General features: G+C 41.0%; 1 protein-coding gene across 6 annotated transcripts in view; it reads left to right on the top strand.

Annotated features, from left to right (window-relative positions):
- Positions 1-2,189: 2,189 nt before the first annotated feature.
- pax7a (paired box 7a) overlaps positions 2,190-26,839 on the top strand; it is a 47,200-nt gene continuing 22,550 nt past the window's right edge. For 2 of the 6 annotated variants that reach the window (XM_034585686.1, XM_034585687.1), the window contains exons 1-5: positions 2,190-2,698; positions 3,924-4,159; positions 4,954-5,083; positions 5,514-5,642; positions 24,079-24,278. In XM_034585686.1, the coding sequence (XP_034441577.1) occupies positions 2,614-2,698; positions 3,924-4,159; positions 4,954-5,083; positions 5,514-5,642; positions 24,079-24,278 (780 nt within the window). In that variant the 5' untranslated portion in view covers positions 2,190-2,613. Of the gene's footprint in view, positions 2,699-3,923; positions 4,160-4,953; positions 5,099-5,513; positions 5,643-24,078; positions 24,279-26,839 lie in introns of all 6 variants that reach the window. The other 4 variants (XM_034585685.1, XM_034585684.1, XM_034585689.1 and 1 more) reach the window with 3 other exon arrangements.

Here is a 26,839-nt window from a genome sequence, read left to right as displayed (position 1 = left end):
TCAAGGTTTAATTTTACTTCATAAATCAGCTGATAAACTGAAAACTCTTAAAAGGGACATTGTAATAAACAGTTTCTGTGTTAAACCCAAAGTGTTTGTTACCAAAGGTCTAATTTTACTAAATAAACCTTCTTATGAACTATACATGTCTTAATAAGGAGGTTGTAATAAACTGTTTTGTGATATGTGCTGAGTTTTTTCTTTTTTTGCTAAAGGTTTAATTTTACTTAATGAATCAGCAGAAAAACTATGAATTTCTTTCATAAAAAGAAACACAAACACAATTACAATATAGTGATTTTCAAGAGGTAATAACTGCTGCATTAGATGAGCTCTGTTTTCATTCCACTCTAAAGTCTCTTATACGTTGTAAGGTCGTCGTCCTCCTCCTGCATGTTTGTCTGAAAGGGAATCCTAAATTAGACATTTTGGAATCATATAAAACTTGTTGGGGGATAACAACATTAAAGCTGAAGAAAGATCTTCAAAATAGACAAAAAACTAATCAGAATCTATAGGATAAACTGTGGCAGTGACCTCCAGATGAGAAACACATCTGCCTTTATGTTTGAAAAAATATTACACACCTCACACTTAAATTCACAATAATGTAAATGATGCACATTTCACAGCCCACTCTAAACTCCTGTTGTTTTATCAGCAGCTGCATAACCAATGAATACCAGGCTAATAATGATTAGAATAACAGAGGCCAGACCTGGTGGTGGTGAACCAATGATATTTGCAGGGATACGGGATTATTAGCTTGATGTGCGTGTCCGTGTGATTCTTCTTTTTAAAAAAAAGAAAAGAAACGAAAAGAGAGAAAGAACATACCTGTTGCAGCAAGGGAGAGGAAGAGAGAAGCAGGGGAGGTGGAGTATTTAGAGGAACATGCTTCCCCATAAAGAGAAATTGGCTATTGTTTGGATTTCACATGATTGATGCTTGACTTAATCCAGTGCTCTTTGCGCCTTCCCGGGAGGGTGAGGCGGCCTCTTTGTGCGCCCCTGTCCCATGTGAAGCAAACCAAAGCGGGAGAGTGAGGGTCAGAGCTATTCGGCAGGGTACCAGATCCTTCCCACCGGCGCATCTGCATGTGAAATCGCCATTTCACCCCTCCACACTCCCTAATTGTTGCTAAAATTATTTGTGAAATTGCCTTCCACCAGGAGTGTTTTCCACGGCAATTGTCACGATTTTATATGCACGGTGGGCCCACCGAGTTGACACACGCACCTCTCCTTTCTCTGCCACATGTGCGCTTTTTATCCCACTTTAATAGTAGCGCATCATTTCTCTTTCTTTTTTCTTTTTTTTTTATGAACAATTACCTTTAAGCAATTACTCTCGTGTGTACTCCTGTTGTCATCAAATGGCGGGTCGATCCGATGGTGTAATTACCACAAAGGAAAAGCTATAGGAGCGATTCAGATGTCCACGCTGCGCACATTTACTTAATTGAAAGGTTAACAAGCCTAAAGCATCTGCTGGACCAAACCTCCGCCATTAAGCAGGCGCGCAGCCGCGTGTACACGGAGCCCGGTCCATCCGCCCGCACGTCGCGGTCCTCACCTCAGCTGGTTCAGGTGCGAGGTCTTTTTTGGGGGGGGGTTCACACCAGGCGATGGGTGCCGACGATTCAATATATTTTATCGAAAATGTGACAATTTCGAATATAAATTCTGATATTTTTTCCAAAATGTATTTTTGAAAAGTGTTATTATATACAAGCAAACTATTTTTTAACAACTTTCAATGCTTTTTTTAACTTATGGATTTGCTACTGTTGCATTATGTGTTTTTCATTTGTTTTGATTTTTACATTTACTGTGATTATCAAAGAAAGAAAGAAAAGAAAGATCGAATATCATCTTTTTATAAACGCATTAATATTCCACAGGTTTGAGCGGCTGAATATCAAGGAGGCAGACACACACTTTTTTTTTTAAAGACGGGATTTAGAATAACATTTAGATTTAATAACATTTTGAACTGGGTTTGGTGTGTTGGGGTCTTTTTCTTATGAGGGAGGCAGCAGTGAATTAAAAGTGGAATGCGCGCCTCTGATTGGTCCGCCGGCTACTGGATAAACCCAGGAGAGGCCAGTGAGCCAATGGGAGCGCGCGGCTGTCTCCTCCTACGACATGCACGAAAGTTGGCCACTTAAACTACTTCCAACCAGCCAGCAGACATTATACTCAACCCAAACTACAGCAAGGGAAAATAATAACATTGCCGTTTTCTCCCCCAAATTCCCATCCATAACTTTTGGTGCGTCTCCTCCGGTCTGCAGACTTAAGGGTGTTTTTATTCCATTTGTTACTGACTTTTTATTTTATTTCGTACATTCATCGCAGCAGAGGAGAGCATCAATTTCATTCTTCCCCCGGTGGAAGAAGGGCTCGTCCAGTTTCTCCGCCTGGGATTTGGGATTTGACAGCGCTTAGAGAAAGAAAGAAAGAGAGAGAAAGAGAGAGAGAGAAAGAGAGAGAGAGCATCTTTTTTGAAGCATTTTTAAAGATATTCAGTTTTTTATTCTTTTTGACTTGGACTTTGTGAGCGTATCGCAGGTTTCGAACAGAGTCCGTGTTCTGTGTGAGTAACTGTGGGATGGCTACTTTGCCAGGAACAGTGCCTCGGATGATGCGCCCTGCACCAGGACAGAATTACCCAAGAACCGGCTTTCCCCTGGAAGGTAAGAAAAACATGACACGCAGCTTGTGACTCTGTCAGTTTGTTTTTGTGTGTTGGTCAAAGTGTTTATTGCTAAGAAATAAAACACTGGGTGAACAAATGCAACCTCGATTTAATGATGATTAAAGTTTACAACCAGAATAAAAACTGACCTTTCCTGTGGCTGCAGATCAGCTCACAGCTTTTAAATTCTTTATTTATTAACAATATATTTTGTTTGAGCTTTATGGTGTTTTCCATGTCTGTATTTAATTGTAGCATATTTTAGTTTGAAGCTGCACACACTCCCAATAACTCCTGCTTTTTTATACAAAATAATATTCCTATTAATATATTTTATTTTACATTTTAATGTAGCTGTTTTTATGGGTTTTTTAAATCATGTAATTTAAATTATAAAAGAATAGCTTTTAGATATGCAAGGCCTGGAAATTATTTTATTTTCGAAATTATCCTCTGTATTAAAATCATGCCCATTTACCAATAATTTGCCTTTATGAGAAATTAAACTAGATAATAATCAATGTTTTGGTTCCTTATTTCAAGGAGCACTTTTACAAGTCCATCCTCGATTGTTACACACACAAATACATGCACGCACACACTCCCACAAGCACACACAAGCAATTTAATTGGTAATTTCTGAAAACTTCCAAGCCCGCCACACTCCAGCCGTCTGAACATATGGGCGGAAAAAAGATCACTTTTGTATTTGCATGCATTTACGGGAGCAGTTTTCCCATTACGCCCGCTGCGTGCTCAAGTGCTCTGGAGTGAAATGGACAAAAACCACGTAGCTCGCAAGTGACTCGAGCTGCGGGGATTTGTTCAAGTGTCCTGCTGCTGGAAATGGCAATAACACACACGGCAAAGAGACGGCTCAAAGGATCACATCAATATTTGTACAGCATGACTAGGAATAATCAAGGTGGGAAGTGTCACCCTGCTCAGTGTCTCTTGAATGTGGAGCTGCAGCCTGGAGTGGCCTCGGACACATCCTGTCACTGAGGCTGGATGAATCTGGCTCTTGAAAATGTATGAAATGATAATGTGCGTAACCTGCGTCCTGGTCAAAGTCAGCCACATGGCAAAAACAACGCTGCTACTCCACCACACCTCACAAACTAAAAGTGCATCCACTCAGAACACCCTGCCCCTTGTGTGGTGGTTGTTGTTGTTGTTGTTGTTTGTTTCTGAGGCTGATGTTGTTGTTTGTTGTGGCGCAGTGTCCACCCCTCTGGGCCAGGGTCGGGTGAACCAGCTTGGCGGAGTGTTCATCAACGGGAGGCCGCTGCCAAATCACATCCGACACAAGATAGTGGAGATGGCCCACCACGGCATCCGACCGTGCGTAATCTCGCGACAGCTGCGGGTGTCTCACGGCTGCGTCTCCAAGATCCTCTGCCGGTACCAGGAGACCGGCTCCATCCGTCCCGGGGCCATAGGAGGCAGCAAGCCCAGGGTGAGTGGCGGCCCGTGGTGATCGGGCTCTGTGGGTCAGAGAGGGGCGAGGATGGGTGGGTCAGAGGGGGCATCACACCTGAGGAGCCCTGATCGGATGTAGTGTTAACAGAACGGTGTGATGGGAAGATCAAGATATAAAAAATACTCTGTATTTGCACCTGAAATGTAATAATATTAATATCAATAATATTAGTTATTATTTTTTCAGCTAAAATTTAAGTTACACATACAAGCTCCACTCTTTTCCTCTTCATATAACTTAATTGCTGATTTTTTTTTATGTTTGTATAAATATCTAATATTATACATCATTTATTAAAACAAAAAAAACTGAATGAAAAATATTTATTCAAAAACAACCCTGAAGTTTTAAAATTTAAAACACTGAAAAGTTATTTTTTATCAAATTTTTTTTCACAGGGTGTTTTTGGTAATCAGATGTATAAATTATTATTTATTATTGTATAATAAGAGCATTTAATTCTAAACATTAGACGTATTTTACCTTTTTCTATTAGAGCACATTTGTTGATATATTATAATACATGGGGGCATATGGTTTTTCACTGGTGTCTAATATTTTGTTCATATTTCTGCTAAGACATGTCAATGGGCCTATTGGAATGATAGTGATAATAATACTGATATTTAAAAATTATACATTATTTATAGATCTGTATGTCTTGTACAATGCACTTGCATATTTTTCATGTTCCTTTCAATTAAAAGTCTCTGTAAATTTCTCTCCCTCTCTCTCTCTCTTCACGTTCACTCGCCATTTCACACCTAAAGCAGGTGGCAACTCCCGACGTGGAGAAGCGCATCGAGGAGTACAAGCGAGAGAACCCGGGTATGTTCAGCTGGGAGATCCGGGATAAGCTGCTGAAGGACGGGGTGTGCGACAGAAGCACTGTTCCTTCAGGTGAGGCCTCATCTGGTAAGCTGCACTTTTTTCTCCCTTATTACCAGCGAACACTGCAGCATCACCAGCAGAATGACCAGCACCAACATGTTTTAAGCCCCTTTAAGTTACTGATAATAAAATGTTGGAGAGTGCCAGGAGAGCTCACCCTCAGCTGGTCGACCCAGAAATAATAAAAAAAAAAAGTCATCCTTTTGCTTCTGCACTAGTGAATCTATAGCTGATTATTGTATTTACAGTATGACATTGCTCCTTTTTTTCTTTTACAATTTCATTTTCAACATTTTTCTCAACTGAAAAACTTTACCTGTGCTTTATATTTATATTATTTATATTTTGTCCTTCTAAAATAAATGTATGATAGGATTATTATGGTTCTTCTATGGGTTTTAAGGGCTAATCACCCATTTACTTTTTTATTTGCCATTAGTGAGCTCCATCAGCCGCGTATTGAGGGCCCGATTTGGCAAAAAAGATGACGAGGATGACTGTGATAAGAAGGATGAAGATGGAGAAAAGAAAACAAAGCATAGCATCGATGGCATCCTCGGTGATAAATGTAAGTTAACAGCAGATAGTATATGGCCCTTTTTGTACATGTCTGGAATAACAAATTATCATTCACACCACACAGATATTATTATTATTGTATTGTCATTATTATTATTATCATCATTTAAAGTAAATTGCAGCCTTGTAAGCAGGAAGCAAATGTTTTCCTTCCTCCCTTCAACGTCCTCTTGGGAAAATTGTCCCACATCCGAGCTGCAGCTAAACGGAGAATTTATTCCTGCTTTTAACTCCGAGCCAGCAGTTGTTCATTTGCTCAATTATTTATGAGAGCCTTGGCAGAAGGTATTTAAACTGCAGAAAATTAATTTGTGTGGCGAATGCCTTCCTCATCCATTCACTCATTTAACGAGCCCCTAAACGACAGCTGACAGTTTGACCCATTTCACAATCGATGTCAGTTCACTGACATTTCACCACTTGTCAGTTAAAGAGGAAATCAATGTCCACATTATTATTTGCTCTATTAGTAATGCTCTGCGAGGAGGGGGAATAAAGCTTTGATGCAGGTATTCACTGTCACTATTTGTCAATAGAATTTATAGGGTTTTAATATCCTTAAAATGTATTGGTATGCGATGTGGGTTTCATATTTTCTGTGGCATGTTTGGTGGATTTAAATGTAACTATGATATTGCACCCGGGGACATAATTAGACTCTCAATTATCAAATGTGAGGATTTTCTTATTCTAGATTATTTCCTAACACGAGTAGTAGAGTTTAAAATTTTAACTCACTGCCAAAAATTCTTGATTTTATTCTCATGTTTTATTTGAGCCTTTAGTTTAGAGGTTCCTTTGGTTATGAGGAGTGAAAATGGCACAATGCTATAAAGCTGTCTGGTGATCAAAGATGTGTGAATGGAGTTTAGATAAGAAAGAAACGCCCTCTTCTTTCCCCACCTCAAATAAAAAAAAGACACTTCCAAAAAAAAATTTCAAACTTGAATTTGGACTTCACAAGCAAAACCTCCCCTCTATTGACGCCTTTCTAAAAGTGAAGAGTCCGAGGTACAAAAGCAAATCCTGGAAAGATGGCAGCGGAGGAAAAAAAGAGGAGAGCATGGGCCCGTCCATTCACATTCAAAAAACCGGCTAAAAGAGAGAGAAAAGTTTGGACAAAGGGCGCGCAGAGACATAAAAGGAGATGAATTATTCAGTGCGCCCCGCTGCTAGATAGTTTTGTAATTTTATATAATGGCGTTGGAGAAGAATCAGTTGATAGCGTGAAAACGGTCTCTCTTTTTCTTCTTCTGTCACACCACGCATTAATGTTATGAGAAAAAAATGTCACCGTTTTGTTGGAGATGTCTCCAGTGTTCATTTTGGATCCTGCTGGTTACAAATCACCAGCGGTTTTTTTCTGGAGAGTCTAGTTCAGCCGCGCCCAGGACGCGTTTTCTGGATAATGTGATAGTTTGACTTATGAAGTGTTAAAACACAAAATATCCTCATAATGTCCCTGCTCCTGTGTGTTTTTTCTCGTATTGCTGCTTATGTTTTAAATTGGGGCGGCATTACGCTGCTATAAAAAGAGACGCACCCTCATGCGTAATGCAGTTTAGACTACCAGCATCCGGATGGCATTTAATAATGTTAATACTTATTAGAGTAAGCAGTGGAAACGATGGTTGCTGAATAGGTGGCTGTGTTCGTGCCGGGTGTAATAGCTCGCAGGCATGGTAAGAAATGTATTTATCCCCAATCAGCCCCTCACTCTCCGAGTTTGAAGCACAGCCCTTATGTGGAGAGGGGTTTTAAAGCAGATTAAATAGAGCCTTTTATTTCTTTTCACTTTCATCTCAGAGCGGAGCTCACAGTTGCTCGCCCTGGGCACAAAATTCATGAGATTTTTTTTTTCGTTTACTTATCCAGATTTTAAGACTTTATTTATTTATCTATTTGTTTATTAGGTCTGTGTATTTGATTTTCTCGGAGGTTATATCACGGATTTATCCAAGCTCTAATCTAGCTTTATTAAAACGTGTATTTAAACTGTTCAGCACATTACAATATTTGTAAATTCTATTTTTGCTGCATGGATGTAAGTGTTATTTCTACGAAAATAGTTCCACCTAATCGGCCTTTTTTCTTTTTTTACCGTGTGGTGATCACCAAGCGGAGATCCTGCTCCACCCACCATTCTGTTTGTGCAGGGACAAGTTCCTCATCCATGGTGCGCACATTTGCGCGGCTGTTTAAGTCTGTGCCAAAGTTTAATTACGCGCAAGGAATGGGGTAAAGGTTGCTGTGCAAACTTGGGCATCCCTTTGTTTTGCGCCATGCGCACTCAGGGAGAGAAGGAGAATTTGAATCAGCTGTCCGGCGTCCAACCGCCACCGCACTGACGCATCCAACCTGATCGTAAGATGAGGTGGAGACAGGCGATGGACACTTGAGCGAATCGCAGGCTTACCTGAGTTCTTCAACCTAATTAAACAGATGCCACGTGGGATTATTCCCGAGCGTCAAGGATGGAAAGTGACAGCCCGGTGGAGGCGCGTGAGGGACAACCCAGAGAGCCAGGTTAGGAGTCAAGGGGGAGGAGGCTTCTGTTAATTCAAATATAATTTAAGACTTAATATATGGCACACGCTTAGTTTTAAACATATTTAGAGAAAAGAAAAGTGTTTTCATTCCTGTATCACTTTTTCATGTAAAGTAAACTACATGTAAAGGCTTGGAAATTTACCTCGTGCGTCAAGCAATTACGCACAGATTATTTCAGGTTTATTCTCAATTACCGGGTACAGCCATGTTTTACAGCAATAATAATTATAACATTGATAATAATTATAATTTCTAGCTGGTATTAACACTCAGCCTACAGTGATGAAGAGTGAGAAAAGCTGCCCCTCACTCTTCTTTTCCACGTCACAAACACACATGAGGGCACTCGCGCACGAACACACCAACTATAACACACACTTCCGCGCGCACTCACCCGGTCTCTAAGTGTATGGTAATATAATGTAGCTATATTTCGGGTCTAAAGCCGTGCTGAATGAGAAGGACAGGGGAATGAAGCGAGAGACCACTTCAAACAAATCCATCTGGAACAGTGTGTGAGAGAGATTCAGTGAAAGTATGGGGAAGTTATTTAGCTATTAATAACGTTTTTTCCTCAGGCATTGAGAGTGACTCCATCTGCACTTTCTCGCAGCTATTTGGCTGGGTGGAAATTGAGGGAGACCCAAATGTTGGGCAGAGATAACATACCCATCATAGCCCAGACCCTGCGCTGTGCTTCACTGCATTAAACTCGGATTAACCTCCCCTGTCCCCGCAGCCACTCAAGCCACATTTCACTGGAATTTACATCGGTGGGCCTTCATTTTTTTTTCAAAAAGGGGGCAGGAGCTGAAAGACAGGATGTGATCGATTAAAATAAAATAAAATAAAATAAAATAAAATAAAATAAAATAAAATAAAACAAAATAAAATAAAACAAAATAAAATAAAATATTTTTTTCAATAAGCTAAATTTATGGTTACATTTTTAGGAGAAATTAATAAAACTAATAAATGTGGCAAAATATTAAATTCAACTTTTAGGGTAATTAAATAGTTGGCCACTAAAATAATTTTTCCCCTCAATGTAAACTGACATTCTTTCTAATGTTCTAAAATTCCTCAGCTATTTATAGTAAACACTGTCAATTTAATGAGCTAATTTATGAAAATGTTTTACACTTAGGAAAACACAATATTAGTCAAATGAGTTAGTTTTGTCATATTGCAGTTTAAAATCTGACATAACTCACATTAAATCCATGTGCCTATAACTTCACTGGCAGGTAACTTCGTAACCTACTCCGTTGCTTAGTAACCACTAACTTGATTAAACGGTTTCTCAGTGAGCAGCCTGTCTGCGCCTAAAATGGCGTGACAAATTTCAATTTCAGTTAAGTAATGCACCAAAACTGTAGTTTTTGTTGTCACCCTTAGCATTTAATTGAGAGACACTTTTTTTTGGTTAAACAATAAGAAGACTTAAGATGATAAATATAAAATGATGAATAAGATAAATATAAGTATTTCAACAGAATATCTTTTAAGTAATAGATAATGAGTACAGTGACTTCATGCATCTAGCTCACATTGTAATGGGCCTAAATTGTATTTTAAGTCAATCATTAGGCCACGAATTTTAAAATTAGTTCAAGTAATGAGCTAAAAATTTGCTTTTTGGATGGAGAATAAATTACATGTTGGCTTTTGCGATTTCATTTATTTCGTCAGGGCTACTACAATAATGAGCTGCATTGAAATATAATAACCCCCCCCCCCCCCCCCCATAAAGTAGCCTTTACCTTCAATATTTCATTCAAAAATAAGTTCTTAGAAATAAATTCAAAAGCAATGATGTGATTGGCTGTTCGTGACATATCGTGATATTTGATGACCAGGGCTACAACCTGTGTAATAAATGATCGTGTTGCCTCCCGGGTAACTTGAGCAAACCCTGCAGCATAATAACACGAAACCCTGCTGCTTATATGAGTATAATGAGTAATGCATGAATGTGAAGGTGTGCACTTTAAGCTCGTAGGCCCACCACACCACAGAGACGTGTCAGAGTCGGGGGCTTTAAGTGTCGACAGCATTAGGCTGAGTTAAAAAAAATGGAGCAGGCTTAAATTCAGTCTGTGCTGGCATTTGACTTTGATCACATCAGAAATATTCATGGAAGCACAAACAGTGGCTCTGCCGCCATTATCCAGGCTGACAGTGATACCTCTCAAGGCTGTCTATTAATTAAAGTGGCGCTTACCATGTGGGACGACTCCCTATCTGGGCGCAAAAATGGTTTTTCCATCTCTTGTGGGGCTCTTGAAAAGGAGCAATCTTTCCTCCCCAGCTTCTAGTGGGAAATTTAAAAGTGTACAGAGGAAGACATGGGGATTTCTAGCTCATTTATAAAGACGAGTTTATAATCCTTTCCTGCTTAATAACTTAAAAGGATTCAATTTCTCCCCTCATTTATGGGGTTATGATCGCACATTGTTACACGCAGATAGTAGCATTTCAAGGTTAACATTTCCTGCTCGAAAATATCAGAATATAAGCTGTAAGCCCATAGGTGCCCTTTGTTTAGCCCGCAATTTCCCCCGCACATGCTGATAGACCCGTTTTAGATGTTGTTACTATTAATGTGATAACAACGAAAGGAGACGAAGAAAACCGAGTTGATAAGATGCCTCCACGCCACTGAGCATTATTTTCCCCAACATGATATGATATTTAATTATAGCCCATAATTTAACCATCGAGAATTAAATTTCAGGAGGCTTATGTAGACTCGGAGGATTGGATGTGTGGTTGGGGGTCTCAAACCATACGAGACAAATTAAAGAGGAAGCGTTGCCCTCCAGGTATCCTGTCACAACAGTGGGGTGCTTCAGCGCGTCTCCCGTTTCTGTCTGTGTTTTATTCCGCCAATTTTCACCGTGGGGCTGCGGGATCCTGGACTGTGCCTGCGGGGCTCTGCTCCAAAATAAATACAAAGCTCACAGTCTCCCTTCCCTGCTGCTGCTGCTGCTGCTGCTGTCTCTGGTCAAGTTTGACCTGGGTCCCTCTCTCTCTCTCTCTCTCTCTCTCTCTCTCTCTCTCTCACTCTCACTCACACACACACTCACACACACACACATAGCCTCCACACGTCCCATCAGCATCACACATTCTTGTCAACAGGTGAGGGCGTTAGTAATGAACGTACAGGCCTAAAGGAAGATGGGTTCCTTTTTTCATTTGTTTGTTTTGTTTTCGGTGCAGTCTATCAAAAAGAGTTATTTTGGCTGGTTTATTTTGAAAACGACAATTTATCAATTATTTGCTAACCTAATAATGTAGAATAAAATCAATTTCGTGGTATATCAGGAAATTTGGAGGAAACATTTTTGTGGTGTTTTGGTTGAAATTGGGTTAATATTTTGACAAATTCAATTGTTAGTGTTGTGACAACTATTCTAGGAAATGTTGCTCCTAAATGTCAGACCCATTTGTTGCATTGTTCTTGTGGCAAATATCTAATATAACAACTACAACTTCAGATATTTATATAGACTATAAATACTTGGTCAATTTGTTTATATGTATTATTATGATTATAGTGATTATTATTATGATTATTATAATAATCATAATAATAATTATACTTGTGAGCCTATATATTATACCGACATCACCTCAGACGTTTGCATTTCCTCTCCGGGTACTTAACGCAGCCTCTGGCCCGGATTGGCGTCGCTTTGTGCGCAGTATAAAGTTTAATTGGCTGGAAGAAGATGAATGAGGCTGACAGGAATCAGCTGTCCACAGATTCCCCCTGTGAGTCTGACTCGGAAATCATAACCTGACCAGCTTTTCCTCCTCTGGAACCAGCTCGTTGAACTTGTCACATCTAATTAGGGTGTTAACGCGCACCGAGAGCATCGGTGGGAAACAGTAGGTGGTGAGGACGGGGCAGCCAATGAGGCCTTTTTGGGTCAGATGGTGGAGGGGTGGTGGTGGTAGGGGGGGGTGCAGCCTGGTTGGATGGTGTTGTTGTTGAATTGAACCGCTGCGGGCTTTTATTTCTAAGCAAGCTTTTTTTTTACCCCCCTGCTATTACTTCAATTATGGCCATCCAGCGGGCTAAACAGGCAAGTCTGCACGGACTGCAGCCTTGCTTTAATTAGGTATGAAATTAATTAGAACAGACATCTATTAAAGACTTTTAAGTTTGGCTAATTTTGTTTCCACAGAGTTTAAAGGTATGACAGTGGATTAATGGCTTACAGCCAAAATTACATTTTATTGCATCCCATCATTTTTCTCCTGCTGCCTGTCTAACAGGTGTCAGGCAATCTCCAACAGAAAACTATTAATTTAATACAAAAATTTCCTCTGTTTTCCACCTCCAGCAGTGTTTTAATTTAGACATTCAAACATTTTCATGACTTTCAGCAAACAGCAGGTCATGCAGTTTCTGCAAAACATTAATGTCATTTGAACTCCATGCTCTTACAAAACCTACGAAAACTTAAAAAACAAACAAAAAAACCCAACAACTCGACATTCAGCTCACTCAAAAATCATTTTGTCCGAGTCGCTTTAACCTCCTGTGCAAATGTGAAAATTCAATATTCCTCCATTTCCATTTTAAGAGGTCGCTTTCTCTGTTTGTTGAATACTTCCCCCCCCCCCCCCCCCCCCCCCCCCCCCCTTGTATTGGTACAAAAAAAGCCCTGTGATGTCTGACAGGCTGCTCTCACCATTGTTAGATGAACAGCCACTAGAAAAGGACGAGAGAAAGAAGAGGGAGGAGAAAAGGCCCCTCTGTTATTTTCTGTCTTGAGACTTGCTGCATAGGCTATTCAGGCGAGTTGATGAACTCCTCCAAAAAGTTTATTAAGGGGCCGAAAACAATACGAACTAAAGCCTTTGGGTGCCTGGGCAGACAGTTTATAAACTAGCTGCTATTGTGCCTCAAAGGCAGATGCATGAATACTTTTCAATGGGGCCTTCAAACTGACACGATCAGGCTGGACAGCAGCAGTTTTAAAGGAAGAGAGGGCGCTTCTGCAGCAGCTCACAACGCTGCCTTCTTTTGCATTAATGTACATCTGCAAAGGAAGGAGGAGGAGAAGGAGGAGGAGAAGGAGGAGCTGAGCACTGTCTGTCATGGCCTTGCTTGTTTACTGGTTTTCTCTTGGTCTTTATGTATGTTTTTCAAATAAGAGAGAAAAGTCAGTGTATTTTCATGTTTATTTATCCTTAAGAGGTAATTTGAAAGAAAACTCCAGAAAGTCTGGCTTTATGTGCTGCATCAAATTTTTTCTTATACCACTAATTTTATATTTTGAGTGTGGAAACTACACAATCTGTTGTGTGCAGACCGTGACAGTGAGTTTCCTGTTAATGCTACATTTTAAACAAAGATTTCAAATGTTCCTGCTCATCTATGAGCACATCAAGCGAGGCAGAAGTCTGCTGTGTGCTCTGGTGACGTGGATCCACTGTTGATTTCTTTGGACGGGACACACCAGCTACGCGCACTCAAGAAGATACATTATTCCCCTCCTTTTCAGCAAACAATAGACTGTCACTCTTTATCCCTCTTCCCTCCTCTGTTCCTCCCTCCTCAGCTTTCTCTTTTAGTCCGCTCAGTCTCTGGCTCTGTGCCTCACAACATCAGAGGGAGTCCAGTGATTTGTGACCCCAGCAACCCACACTTAATCTTGCTAAAGAGGGGGAGCATCCAGTTTGCAGCTTGGCGGGCCCCAAATAGACCAAGCCTGCTCTGGCAGGTGTCAACATTAGCAAACAATTGGTCCCCAGTCCCATGCCCCGTACCCCAGTGCGACACTGAACCTAAACTATTTGAGGCGCGCTGAAAGAAAACCACATAATAGGGAATGTGGAGGGGAGGAGAGGAGGGGGAGGACAAGGGAGAGATTACACTCTCAGACAGCTATTAGCAGGGATGAGGCTTTTCTAAACAAACAAAAAAAGAAGACGATCAATACTGTGTTAGTTTACAAAGTGGAGCCATCATTGTGGCTTTGGAGTATTTATTTTCTGCTCCATTGTTTTTCTCGACTTCTCAAATGTCTGTGGGCCGTATTGGCAATCCAATTTAGTTTGGAGGGGGGTCCCTTGGACGCCTATTTCTTCTCCCGGGCAGTCGTGTGTTTGCGCCTGCGGTGGGCAGTTCATTGGTAGATTTGGTGTTGTAATGAATCCCGATTGGTGAGTATTACCTTCAGTGGTGGCGGACAATGACTGGGCTGTCCAGAGGGAAAACAACACTCAGGGATGACAGACCCTGTGGGGTTGCTCTCCTTCATTAGACAGAGGTGTCTCGGCGACGAGAGCGCAGGAAATGAGAGGAGAATGAGTTGACATGTGGACTGTTGCTGCTCTCGAGTGGAAACGTTACTCGACAAGAGGGCCAATGTTTTTCTTAGAGGCCATTTATTTATCTCTCACTGCTGATTCCTTGCCATGCCACGAGGAGAGACAAGTGTTCTCAGCAGGGGAGATTAGCTGCAATGGTTTTAATGGGAAAAAGAAAAAACCTATAGTATTTGTTATCAGACAAAAATCTCATTTAATTGCTTTGAGATGTCCTTTTTGTGTCTTTAACCTATAGGCATCTGGAATAAATACAAACAAGTGTAGTTCAATTCAGGTAACATCCACCAAAACAAACCTCCTGCTGCAGTTGTTCTGTTATTAGAAAACAATGCCATTATTCTGCTACAATAAACAAATGTAATTAACTGACCTTGTCACCTTTACAGACAATGGAGCCTGTTGTCAGAAAGCACCAGTAACAATGTTAACAGGCAGTACAATGTTCACGGTATTAGAGCATCGCACAACTCAGAAAATAAGCCCCAAACATCGACATTTCTCCCGTTATTGTCCTCATGTAGACTGGAGGTTTTTTGTTTTGTCTCGACTTAGGTGAACTGCCAAATGATGACAGACAGTAATGTCAGCTGTAAGCAATATTTAAATAACCATGTCATTTCATAAATCGTAGTCATTTTTGCCTAATAAGTTATCCACCAAACAATATAAATGTTGTCACTGGATCACAGATTAAATAATGACGAAGCCCAAAAAGAGTCCACCAGTGATTCTGCACAGTGCAGGACGGAGTCATCAGGAGACGAGGGCTTACAAGTTAAGTTGTTTCTATGATTTAAGCCAAATAAAAATAGAAATATATTAGTGGGTCCAACTAACTAAATTATGTCTATTTGTAAATGTGCTTTTCAACCCTGTGAAAGGGTTTTGCAGATATCACTTTGATCCCCTATAATAACCACATTGGTGTGTTCCAATACATATAAACGTGTTTGAAAAGGGTTTTTATTATTTCCATTACATTTTTCAGGAATATTTATTAGGATGCAGTCCTGTAATTACCAATATCTGTTTCTAAGAAAAAATTATTTGTCCATTTTGACGAATATAGAATAAACGGTATGGTCTAATTGAATTCCTCGCCTGCCTGAAAAAATCTCAGGACAATGTTTAAAATGGACAGTGTAATAATGACAGAGACCTTTGGCAGCAAAAGGTCTTTGTCTTTGTGATTAAACGCTTGTTATATTTCCAAACAATAAAGCGGAGTGTAGCATGAATGAGTGTGGAGCCCATCGGGACATCTCCAGCTTTATCATGCCCCATGTTAAATTCGGTAATAGATGAGCAGGTCAGAGCCACGTAATTTACTGAAAGAAATGTAGTTTCCTCCAATTTGCCTTGGCGGCTCGGGTTGTCAAACTCTGACAGCTGGCACAGATCACGGTGGTGTTCTGCATTATGACCGTCCACTGGTTACCATGGAGCTGCATTAGAAAAGACAAAAAGCATTTCTGGCTAATTTTATTACAATACAGGAATAGCCCACATAATGTGCAACAGTAATTACGTTTCGCACAGTGCTCTCCCTCAGTGATAAATGAGAGACACTGACCATGGTCTGCTAGTTTAAAAATCGCCATTAGCCCATGCTACTTAATGCCAGAACATTTCACATTTTATGCTCTTGATGTGCTTCACCACTGAAATATTCATTTGTTTTAATTGTGCATGTTTTTTCCCCCTCCACGACCACAAAGACAATAAACACGTTCCCTTAAGTGTTGCGAATCAGAAATGTGTTTTTTCACCACCGAGTTTAAATTTGAAAGCTGTTGTCCAAACAGTGGGGCGGGGCTCCCGTCCTACAGCCGACAAAATAACAACTTCGAATGTTGTCCCCCCCCATTTTCAACTAATGGGCTTATTTCTGCATCGTCAGTCATTCTCTCCTTGGGGAATATGTAGTCTCAGTATAAAAAGCTTTGCTACTGTGCCACATTACAAACCCTCAATATGTGAGGAATATCTCAAACTAATGCCAGGCACAGTGATGCTTCACTCTGCCCAGAGAAAAAAGGACTTAACGGCAAATATTCATTTAATTTCTGACAACAGTTTGTTCACTTGCAATCAGGGGACCATAATACAGTGTAGAATAATAGTATTTTTGATAATATATTACATTATTTTATTTCAAAGCGAGCTATATTGTTTTTATTTTATTATTTTTCATATTTAAAAGACAGGATGTACAAAGGAGTATTCGAATATATGAAGCAGAAGCCAAAGTAGATACAAACCTTTATTTTACTGCACATTAATGAAACGCTTCGTTCACATGAAGGTTTTATTAAAGTTTCCATCAGTCTTCACAACTCGTCCTCCCTCCATAATGTCCTCTGTATCACTCAAAACTTTTCCACAATATTTGCTGCCCAGCCTCGTCCAGAAAATTAGGAAACTTCCCTTGGGCACATAAAAATGTCCGCTGTGCATTCCTATACTGTGCCCAGTAATCTCTCTTTGGCTTTGTTGAGAAAATGATTTGTTCCTCCAGGAGACCTCAGCTCATAGCCCTGAGACATCACTGTTTGATTTCCTGCGTAGGTTTTTTGAGCCTTTTGCTGGGGGACCGGGGCTCTGGCTCCAGTGCCATTTGGCAGAGACCCCCAATGGGCTTTCTTTTTTACTTTCTTGTGCTCTCTGTTAATTTCATTACTTTCGCTGTGACCTCAATTAGTAAAGACTTAAGCTGAGGCGATGACATTCTGCTCTAAATAAGAAGGAGAAGAAGAAGAAACCTGGAGTGAAGCTCAGTCTTGGGGAAGTGACGGCTGGAGACAAGGTTCACATTTAGTTTTCTAGTCTCTATGTAGTTTTGTTAGATCCTCTGTATTCTGACTTTATTCTAAAAACTGCCAAAGTAGAGGAGCATATAAGTAAAACAAACACATTTATGTACATTTTCCCTCATGTTACCTTACAATAAAAAATCAAACAAACTTAAACAATTGTCTGGTGAACAACAGTGTTTCCCTCGTGTAGAAAAAGAGCCAAAAGCAACAAATCATATTGCTGTTAAATTACTCGTTTTAGTCAGTAGTATATTAAAGAAAAAGAATCCCACCCTTCAAGCCCTTCACGCTTTCACACTCAGTGCAGTGCAGAGGCATGGGGAGTCAATATGTCAGCGTTTATGGATGCCCTGCGGAGCTGCACAGGGCTGTCAGGCCCCTATTCATGCTCTAATGGCCCCCTGAGGAGCTCGTCTCTCCAGGCTGAAAAGGCCGGGAGGCCCAGTGGACGCCCTGTTGTTGAAGGTGAGCGTGCGCTCTCATGGACGCGCCGCGCCTTCATCCATATGACAAGAGCCATAAAAGAGCATCGCTCTCGCTGCTTCTCCCTGTCCGTCTCCTCTGCTTTCTCCCGCACCCCCTCCTCTTCACTCTCTCTCACTTTCTCCCCACCTCAAACACAGAAAAGGGGGCTAATTGTTTGTTGTGAGAGCCAAAGATTATAGAGCCTCCCATCTTTCTTCCTTCCTTGCATTTTTGTCCTCAAGCCCCCGTACTCCTTTTCTAAAGAATGTGATTCTGTCCAAGAGACAAGGGAAGAAAAGTATTGGAATTTTCTTGAGGAATGCTGATGTAAAAGAGTCTAAAACTCTGACACCGCCACTGAGGGGTTGTGCGTTTGGTAACAAAAGAGAGGCAGCATTTTCTAACATTTTCATCAATCCACTTCAAGTTCCTTTAAGTGTAATTTCCGTACAGGTAGAGCACAAATTTAAGTTCACTTCCACTTGTCCTCTCGCAGCGGGTACACTCTGGGACAAGTGCCCTTGGCCCGCAATCACCTGCTACTGTATTGACACAAGGCATGAGACAAAACTTTATCCCATGACATCTGTCCCTTAAGGTGAGAAGGATTTTATTTTAGATAGGTGCATTTAAAATATCCTTATATGTAAACTTACACTTCTCCTCCAGATTCAATTTCAGCTAAATGTCAAATCACTGCCCAGAGAAGGTCACTGACAACCAGTGGAAATTGATTATGTATTATGGCATGTCACCAAACCGAGTAACGGATAACTTGATCGGCCACATTTACACTCTTTTTTTGTATGTTGATCTGAATATATCTAATATACAGAATAAAATCTCCACGTTGCCGAGGCTGTACGCTCACGTTGAGAGTTTTGTTTTTCGTTAGCAGGGAGATAACTAGGGGAAGAGATTATTCATAGGGAATTTGTCTTTAAACCATTCTGGTTATCGCTGTCGTCTATCTTGTATTCACATAAGGTTCCTATCTCAGATACATCCTTCGGTAAATGCCTTGAATCACATGCCTCCTTTAACTTGGCAACCCCTTTGGGATGAACAGGCAAGTGCATTAAGCAGAGATGCTGCACCATTCTCGGAAAAATGCAAATTGGGAAGTTGTTAGCTATTTGATGTTGCTGCGCGATCCCCCACCCCGCCCCCGAAAAAACATCCCTCCACTCCAGTGTTAGCGGTTGAATTGCGTGCAGTCCCGGGGACAGGCAGGGCTGTTTATATGCAGGCCTGGAGCAGCAGAGACAGCACAGAGACAGATGCATGTCAGAGATAGCAGATCCCATCTCAGGCAGATGCCTCTTATCACAGGCCTGTTTGCATAATTAGGTCTTTTGATATTCACCCCCTCTGACTGACAAAAAGTATAATTGCAGCATCAACTACGACAAAAGGTAGGCACAAAATAAACAAGTCAACATAAATAGGGAGAAAGGATGCGGTGTTATTTTTGTCCCGTGGGGGGAAAAGAGGGAGGAAAAAACAGCATTTTGAACTAAATCTGCTGTCAGTCACAGTCAACTGGTGTGACTCGGTGCTCAGAGGCTGGTCCTGTGAATGCCTGCAAAACACTGAGCGTGAGGCCTGATTGTAATTATGCTGGAACTAATATGCTTTTCAAAATGAGCCATTATGAGCTAATGCTGCACTGCCAAAGCCCTGTCTGTTTTTGTCCCTGTGTCTTGGATAGTTTGCGAAGGTATGGCTGATATGGAGGCCATGGGTTGTGATATCAGAGACAGTCTGACAAGGTGCAGCTTTAGAGTGCAACTTTACTTTGAGTCAGTACTGCTCACAGGTGAAGGATAAAAAATGCTTTACACCTGCACAGCTGCAAAAGCATGATTTAGTTTAGGGACATTTTTTATTTCTGTTTGTATCTTTAAATGCTAAAATATAATAATTCCCCGACCTTATCATTTGCTAAATGCATTCATATTTGAGGGAATATAGTTTTTATTTTATTATCTTTTGTACATTTTTATATTTTCACATCAGAATTGATACAGTCATTTATTCTTATTGTTATTCTCATTCTTATTTTTTTTGTTATAATATAAAAACTACATATGAAAAGGAATAAAGCAAAAATTATTACATTAGATTACATTAAACACAGCGAACACATAGATATTAGTTTTCATAGTGGTGACAGTAAACGTCTTGTAATCATTTACATTACGGGCCGCGATGTGTTTCATTCAAAACCTCTTCACAGTATCGAGTGTCCTGATGCAGTGTTTTCAACAACCGAGCAGACATGAAGTTCATTGCTGTTGTTATGCATCGTAAATCTGGAACTTTAAATATCACTTTCTTTAATTGCCGGTATTGAATGGACAGCTGCCTGTTTAATCGACGTTACTTCAGCATCTCGGGGGTAAAGGTTTGAGGGGTTGAAGGGAGATGAGCAGAGCAGTGAGTATATAGGTGGGGAGGGGGGGTCGATATGAGGAGGTGATGAGGATCCCATGTGCCTGTAGTCTGAAGAGTCTGTCTGTGAGGTCAGCGGTGAAATCTCCGGGGAGAGAGAGCGGCCTTTAAACCTCGGAGTCACCTCCAAACTATTAACTAGCTGCTTGAGTCCTTCAAGAGTGTAACCCAGTTTTATCCAAAAAGTCTGGTCGGAGTTAGAGCTTCATTAAAACAAAGTCACATCAGGGTCAATGTGTGGTTCTCCACGTCCATGGGATACGTTAATAACTGCACATTAATTAACAACACTATAATTGTTTGTGGACGACAGTTTCTGTGTAAAACTCAAGTTCTCCAGGAGAATGATGTACCCATAAAAACATGATATTTATCAAAAATAAAAAAACTGTTTTAATTGTGTAGAGACAGATTTCTCGCTAATTAGCTGCATGTCCCAAAACGTCACTCCATCCAAATCCCGAACCAGCTTTGAGTATGTAGAGCGAGTACACTTGACTGCACTTGAATGCTGTTGATGCACAATATTCTCTGAAATGAAAAGAAAACTTGATCACAGCTGGAAAACATTTCAAACTAACCGTGAATGATGATGCTCCAGAAACACTTGAGAAAAAATGTGCTGAAGAAAGTATTTTGCTTGGAAAGTGAACAGTAAGGTTGTTGTTCAGTTGACATCTGGCTGAATCAGTACTCTATCATTACCTGTTAGTATAAAGCAGTGCATCATGGTGATTTATACTATAGAGATCAGTATAGTTTATAGATTGTTAGAATGTAATGTGCATTTGGAAGAAAACGGTTATGTTTGTTTGCAGAGATTAACATCAGTCCTCTTATTAGTTTATCAATATTCATTCAGTTGTCAGTGATCGGCCCTCTTCAGTACTGAAGCCGTGTAGTTCAGTCATTTCACTCCCGGCATTCCCGACAATTTAGGTTAAGGTAGTTTTTACTTCAACAAAACCCAATGTTATCTTAAATCATAATCAAGCTCTTACCTCAACAAAGCAATGTGTAAACCTAATTAACTCCTCCGATTCATAATGGGCAGAATATTAAATCAATACCGGGGCAAAACCTCAGAGGGCCCCTGGAGGAGAGTACACGGCAGTAATCATGCCCACTGGATGGCACATAATTAGATTCTAATTGGACGATAACTAATGAGACAAGGCAGGAGCTGTTTATCAATATCCCCTGAACCTTTAAATGGAAATTACACCAGTTGTATTATGCGAAGGCGTAATCACAGTGCACCTTTTTGTGCCGAGAGAACCATCAAGAAACGGACCTCAGCTGCCCTGCAGGGATTTTGCTACCTTCGCCAGGGAGGGTGTGTTTTCATTGCTGTTACTTGGTCTGTCTTACTGGTTTAGCAAAAACTACTGAATCAATTTTATTGAAACTTGGCAGTAGGGTGGGATATGGGCCAAGGGAGAATCACGGGGGCGGATTCAGGATACTTTATTTTCACTTCCTTTAACTCAGTTTAGAGATAGATAAGGTGTTAGCCTTGGCGGAGGTATCCGTTCTCCTAGCACCCTTCCAGTTCGCATATTTCCTCATTTTGTCTCCGATTATTTACTTTGGCATGTGGGTGAGATGAAAACAGACTGACATGTTATACACTTATCTACATCTTGAAGTGTTTCGTTCAGGAAACAGACAGAAAAAGATATTTACTGTCATGCAGCCTTTGAGACCAGTTTCTAAACCATCTGCTTTCCATGGACGGACTTGGTCCTTTATTGTAACACCACCGTATATTAACCAGAACGAAGAGTCTGGACAGCAGACACATGTTTTCTGATGTCCTCTGTCTTTTTATTCACCAGCATATTGATGAGCTTTACATTCAACCCCAATCCCAGTTGGCCCCCATGCATCGTGGGCCACTTTCCATTTTCCCTTACTCATTACAGACAGGGCTGTCGACCTTGTGCTTCTGGTTCATGTACAAGAGCAGATGTGTTGTGCTCAATTGAGAGCAGGGTTATGCGCCATTGTCTGCTGAGGTTTATCAGTCATTAGCCTGATAGCATGCTAAATGTGACATAGATTACCGCAGTGGTTTACTTGCAAAATAAAGTCTGCGAGAGAACCTCAAACAAAGGAGGAGGAAAAGAAAATAATTTGAACAGGAGAAGACTTTGGTGTCTTTCTCCGAGCCCCTTGAGTGCGAGACGACTCGAGAGTCTCCCTGTAGGACGCAGAGGTGACTTTGGAAAGTGATCTGTACACTGCTGGGCCGGTCTCAAGTGTCGTCACGGCAAGTTACCGGGCAAATGGATATACGCATCCTCATGAAAACCAACAAAGGGATATGTGGTGTATGTACATATTCAACTTTGTATGTTCAAGGGTGTTCTGCAGTGGAGAGAGCCTGTGCTTCAAGAATCAATCTTTATTAAAAAGGATAAGACTGAAGAATTGATTTAATGAATGCGGCCTCATGTCCTGCGGCCACATGTAATCCACAGAGAATCATTGAGCATGAGCTCAGGGGGACAAAAATGTTCGTAGAAGACTCATGGAGTGGCCTGTAATGATAGCTTCCATATAATCCCCTAATTCCTTGTTTAATTAAACTCTGGAGCTGGCCTTGAGACTCCGCCAGCTCTGTTGCTCTTTTGTTCTCACAGTTGTTATTTGGAGGCGCGGTCTGAGTATTCTTTTGTCCACTTACGCTGAAAGATTTGATGTTGAAGTGAGCTTGAAACAGACAAATCGGAGCAGTGTGACAATGAATCAGGCGACAGGAACTCACTCAGGCAAAACATTCAGGTGAGCGTTATAGTTTTCATTTGAGCTGAATAGCGAGGGGCCACTGTCAGAAGCGCAAATCTCTTCTTACACCCTCTTCTTCAATATCTCCCTTTATTTTCCCTCTCCCACACTTTCTGGACGGTGCGTGATGCAATCCAAAAGGGGCCTGGAGCAACACTGGCACATCACGCCGCCTTGTCAATGTCTCAATGAGGAAATTATGAAAATGTGAATTTTATGACATGAAATGAAAAGGGCCATGTAGTTTGAATAGACGTGCAGAGGAGGTGAAAATGATGCAATTTTCTAAATTCAGTTATAACGGTAATGTGCAATGGTAATGCGTATTTGCTGTCAAAAATTTCCCTGTCGGCCCGGATTGTGCATCTTTGTGTTGTATCTATGTTCCTCGAGCAAAAATTCAGCTTAGTTGAATGCCTAAAAAGTAATGTAAAATATGTTGTGATTCATTTAATGACAGCAGATGGAAACACATGGCGCTGAATGGTTTCGGTGTGATATTGTGTTCTATTTTATACACTCTGGCTGTGCTGTGTATGAGCAGTGTGCCCTGGGCCACTGAGAGAGAAAAGCAGGGTGAGGAGCAGCAAGGTGGCCTGTGCAGATTAACCCCTCTACCCACGAACACCCCCACTCCCCCTCAGCCCTCTGCCTTCACAGCCTCTGGGGCCCCTTTCAGAGGCAGGATTGTGTATCAGGGCCTCCTCTACATTAAATAAATATCCACAGATTAAGATAATATTCTCCCGGTTGTATATTGAGAGAGGAGAAGCTGTCATTCGAATCTTCTATGTTGCCAGTCCCCCTCTCTTCTGCAACAAAAGAGGCTCCAAAACGCAGATAATGCTGTTAAAACTAATTTATGATCACTTTCAGCTCACATTTGATGCCATTTTCCTCAAACACCCCTCGGTTAATTCACACAAAAGACTTCTCTTTACTTGTTTTCACTCCACGATCACACACAAATGGCCCCGTGTCCCTTTCTTCTCACCTCAGGTAACCGCACAGATGAGGGCTCAGATGTAGACTCGGAGCCCGACCTGCCCCTGAAGAGGAAGCAGAGGCGCAGTCGCACCACGTTCACTGCTGAGCAGCTGGAGGAGCTGGAGAAGGCCTTTGAGCGGACACATTACCCCGACATCTACACCAGAGAGGAGCTGGCTCAGAGGACGAAACTCACAGAGGCCAGAGTACAGGTCAGACTTAAGCAACAGCACACAGACAGATCTGAGCAAACACATTGTTCTGTGACAGGCCTGCATGAAATCACATATTCTCACATCTCTAGTGATAATGTGCCATGTGGAAATCTTTTCCATGTGATTTCGGAGAAATCTAAGGGACGATGGGAGGATTTTGCATCTTAAAAACTAGAATCGCACTAAAAAGATAGTATACCTCCGCAGAGGCCGACAGTCCCCTTACATTTAATCAAGCTGCACCAAACCGTTCACAATCAGTTTCTTAAATATGCTTGATTTTCTTAATATATATCTATTAATTATTCCCTGGGAAATCAATGAAAACATAAAAGAATACCAACATATTAGACTGGCAAAGAAAGTGATAAAAAAATATTCCTGATCCAGATATGCATAAAGATTTTAAAGGTTCTTCTCTGACACGTTCTACATCCTTCCACCATTTTGTAGAAATCCGTCCAGTACTTTTATGTAATGCTACTAACTAGCAGAAAATAAGCGTAGATGAAAACCCTAAACTGTGTGGTTATAACTAAACAGCAACTTGTTTTTCAAAAGAAATGAACATGATATTCAGGATAACTCCTGGAGCTCAATCAGATTTTTCACAGGAACTATTTCTTTGGGAGAACAAAGCTCCAATCAATCAGCTGTTTTGGAGTGTGACATAGAAAAACAGGTTGTCAGTAGATTTTCTTTCTTCCATGTAAACAAAATTACATTTACCTCCATGGTATTGAAGTGGGGGTGGGGTGAGAAATCTCAGAACAAAAATAGCTGCATGCCTATAGATCCCACTCGAGGTAAGTGAGGCAACACTTAGCAACCGTTTCTTTGTTGTTTGAGTGTACCGATCCTTTAAACACATGTGTAATTGGACATTAGCCATGCTAACTCTAAAGGCTGCACCTGTCAACATCAATGTGCTGCAGTAGCTCAGTCCTGAGCATCACTGAGGCAAATATCTGGCTTCTGCTGTAGCCTGCTGTAGACGCTCACACTCTATCACACCTGGTACATGCCTCGCAGGGCTCTGCGCTGCTGTAATTCCCCTAAACACACCCATAAAAAGCATAACACCTGCCTTCACTCACTTACTAAAGGTTGTGAAAATATTAGTCTTTCACCCACGGCAATGCTGCATTCATCTCTCAGGAAGATGTGACCCTTTTTTATTCCCGTATCAGAAAGTGCATGTATGAGAATTTGCTGCTTACCCTTAGACTCCATGTTTTAAGTGTTCTGACAGCGATCCTCCCCATCTTCTCACCTCAGACCCGCAAAACTATTTGACAGCCTGGGTGCCCTGTGGTCGTATGTAAGATTGAAGGAAGATGTGTACAGTAGAGTTATAGCAACAGCTGTTCTTCCAAATACTGAGAGAGGGGGTTGGGGGGTGGGACAGAGGAGAGAAAGGGAATGCATTCCTGATGGATTTCTCATTTCGGCCTTTGGCCAGGATCTCATCCCCATCACTTTCAAGCTCGCCGCTGCTTGTAAAATCTTCCACATATCACACAGGGTTCCTCATCCTCTCTTGGGAACCTATGCCCCGACAACAACATTAATCAATCAGCCGCTAGTAAAAAAAAAAAGGTCTGGGGCACCGCTCTCCTCTTACCACAGTCGTTCACACTCCCTCTGAACCCCCCAAACTCCTCACCGCATGCTAACTGTTCATCACACTACAAACATGCAGTTGGGGGTAACTGATTCCACACATGTCTTTGTCCATCTTAAAAACCCCCAAAATGCAGTGATGTCCTACGTCTGAGCGTTTAATGCCTCACTCAAGGGAAGAGAAATTTATCTCTTGTCTGTTATAGAGCAATATATTGCCTTTTTTTGCGTGTATAAGAAGTAAATGAGGAAAAAAGGTGGGATAACTAAAGGCTGCATCAATAAATCTTAGGGAAAATCTACTCGAGCACATTCTGATAGTATTGATTTAAAAGTAAATTTAATTTCGCATTTGCTTGATTGGGTTCCAACACTCTAATATGATGGAAATTAACCGCACAATTGCGCAAACCAACATATTTATTTTATCGTTAATGCCACGTATAAATACATCATTCTTGTGCGAGTCATAGTGATCACAGAGGACAGTGACACCTCGGGTCTGAAAGAATAATCCATGCCTGTATTAGAACCTGTGTATTTATGGAGGCGAACAAAAATATCCTGAAAGCGAGAGAAGAAAAGGAAAACGGAATGGCTGCAGTCTCTCTGCTGTTAGATGATAGACTTAAATGATGTCATGTGAAGACCTGAGGAATTTGAGTCATGGCTTTAATTTGTTAATGCTGTTTTCCTCCTAATCTAATTCTGAAAGTCTTTGAAAGTCTCAAAAGGTCAACTCAAACTTGATTTTCCAAGAAGGCTACGAAGCAATAATGGCCAAAGTTGCACTTCAGTTCGAGCGTGTTTACGAGAGGATATTCTACAACATGAGTCTGATAGTTGCTCGATGGAGTGCTTGTTTTTCAGGTTCTTACACTACTATAATATCACACTCACATAGAAACACTTAACCCTTTTAAATGAATACAATT

The sequence above is a fragment of the Hippoglossus hippoglossus genome, chromosome 5 (assembly GCF_009819705.1).
Source record: "Hippoglossus hippoglossus isolate fHipHip1 chromosome 5, fHipHip1.pri, whole genome shotgun sequence".
NCBI classification, from domain to species: domain Eukaryota; kingdom Metazoa; phylum Chordata; class Actinopteri; order Pleuronectiformes; family Pleuronectidae; genus Hippoglossus; species Hippoglossus hippoglossus.
The sequence above is the reverse complement of the archived record's forward strand: the minus strand, read 5'-3'. Positions and strand labels throughout refer to the sequence as shown.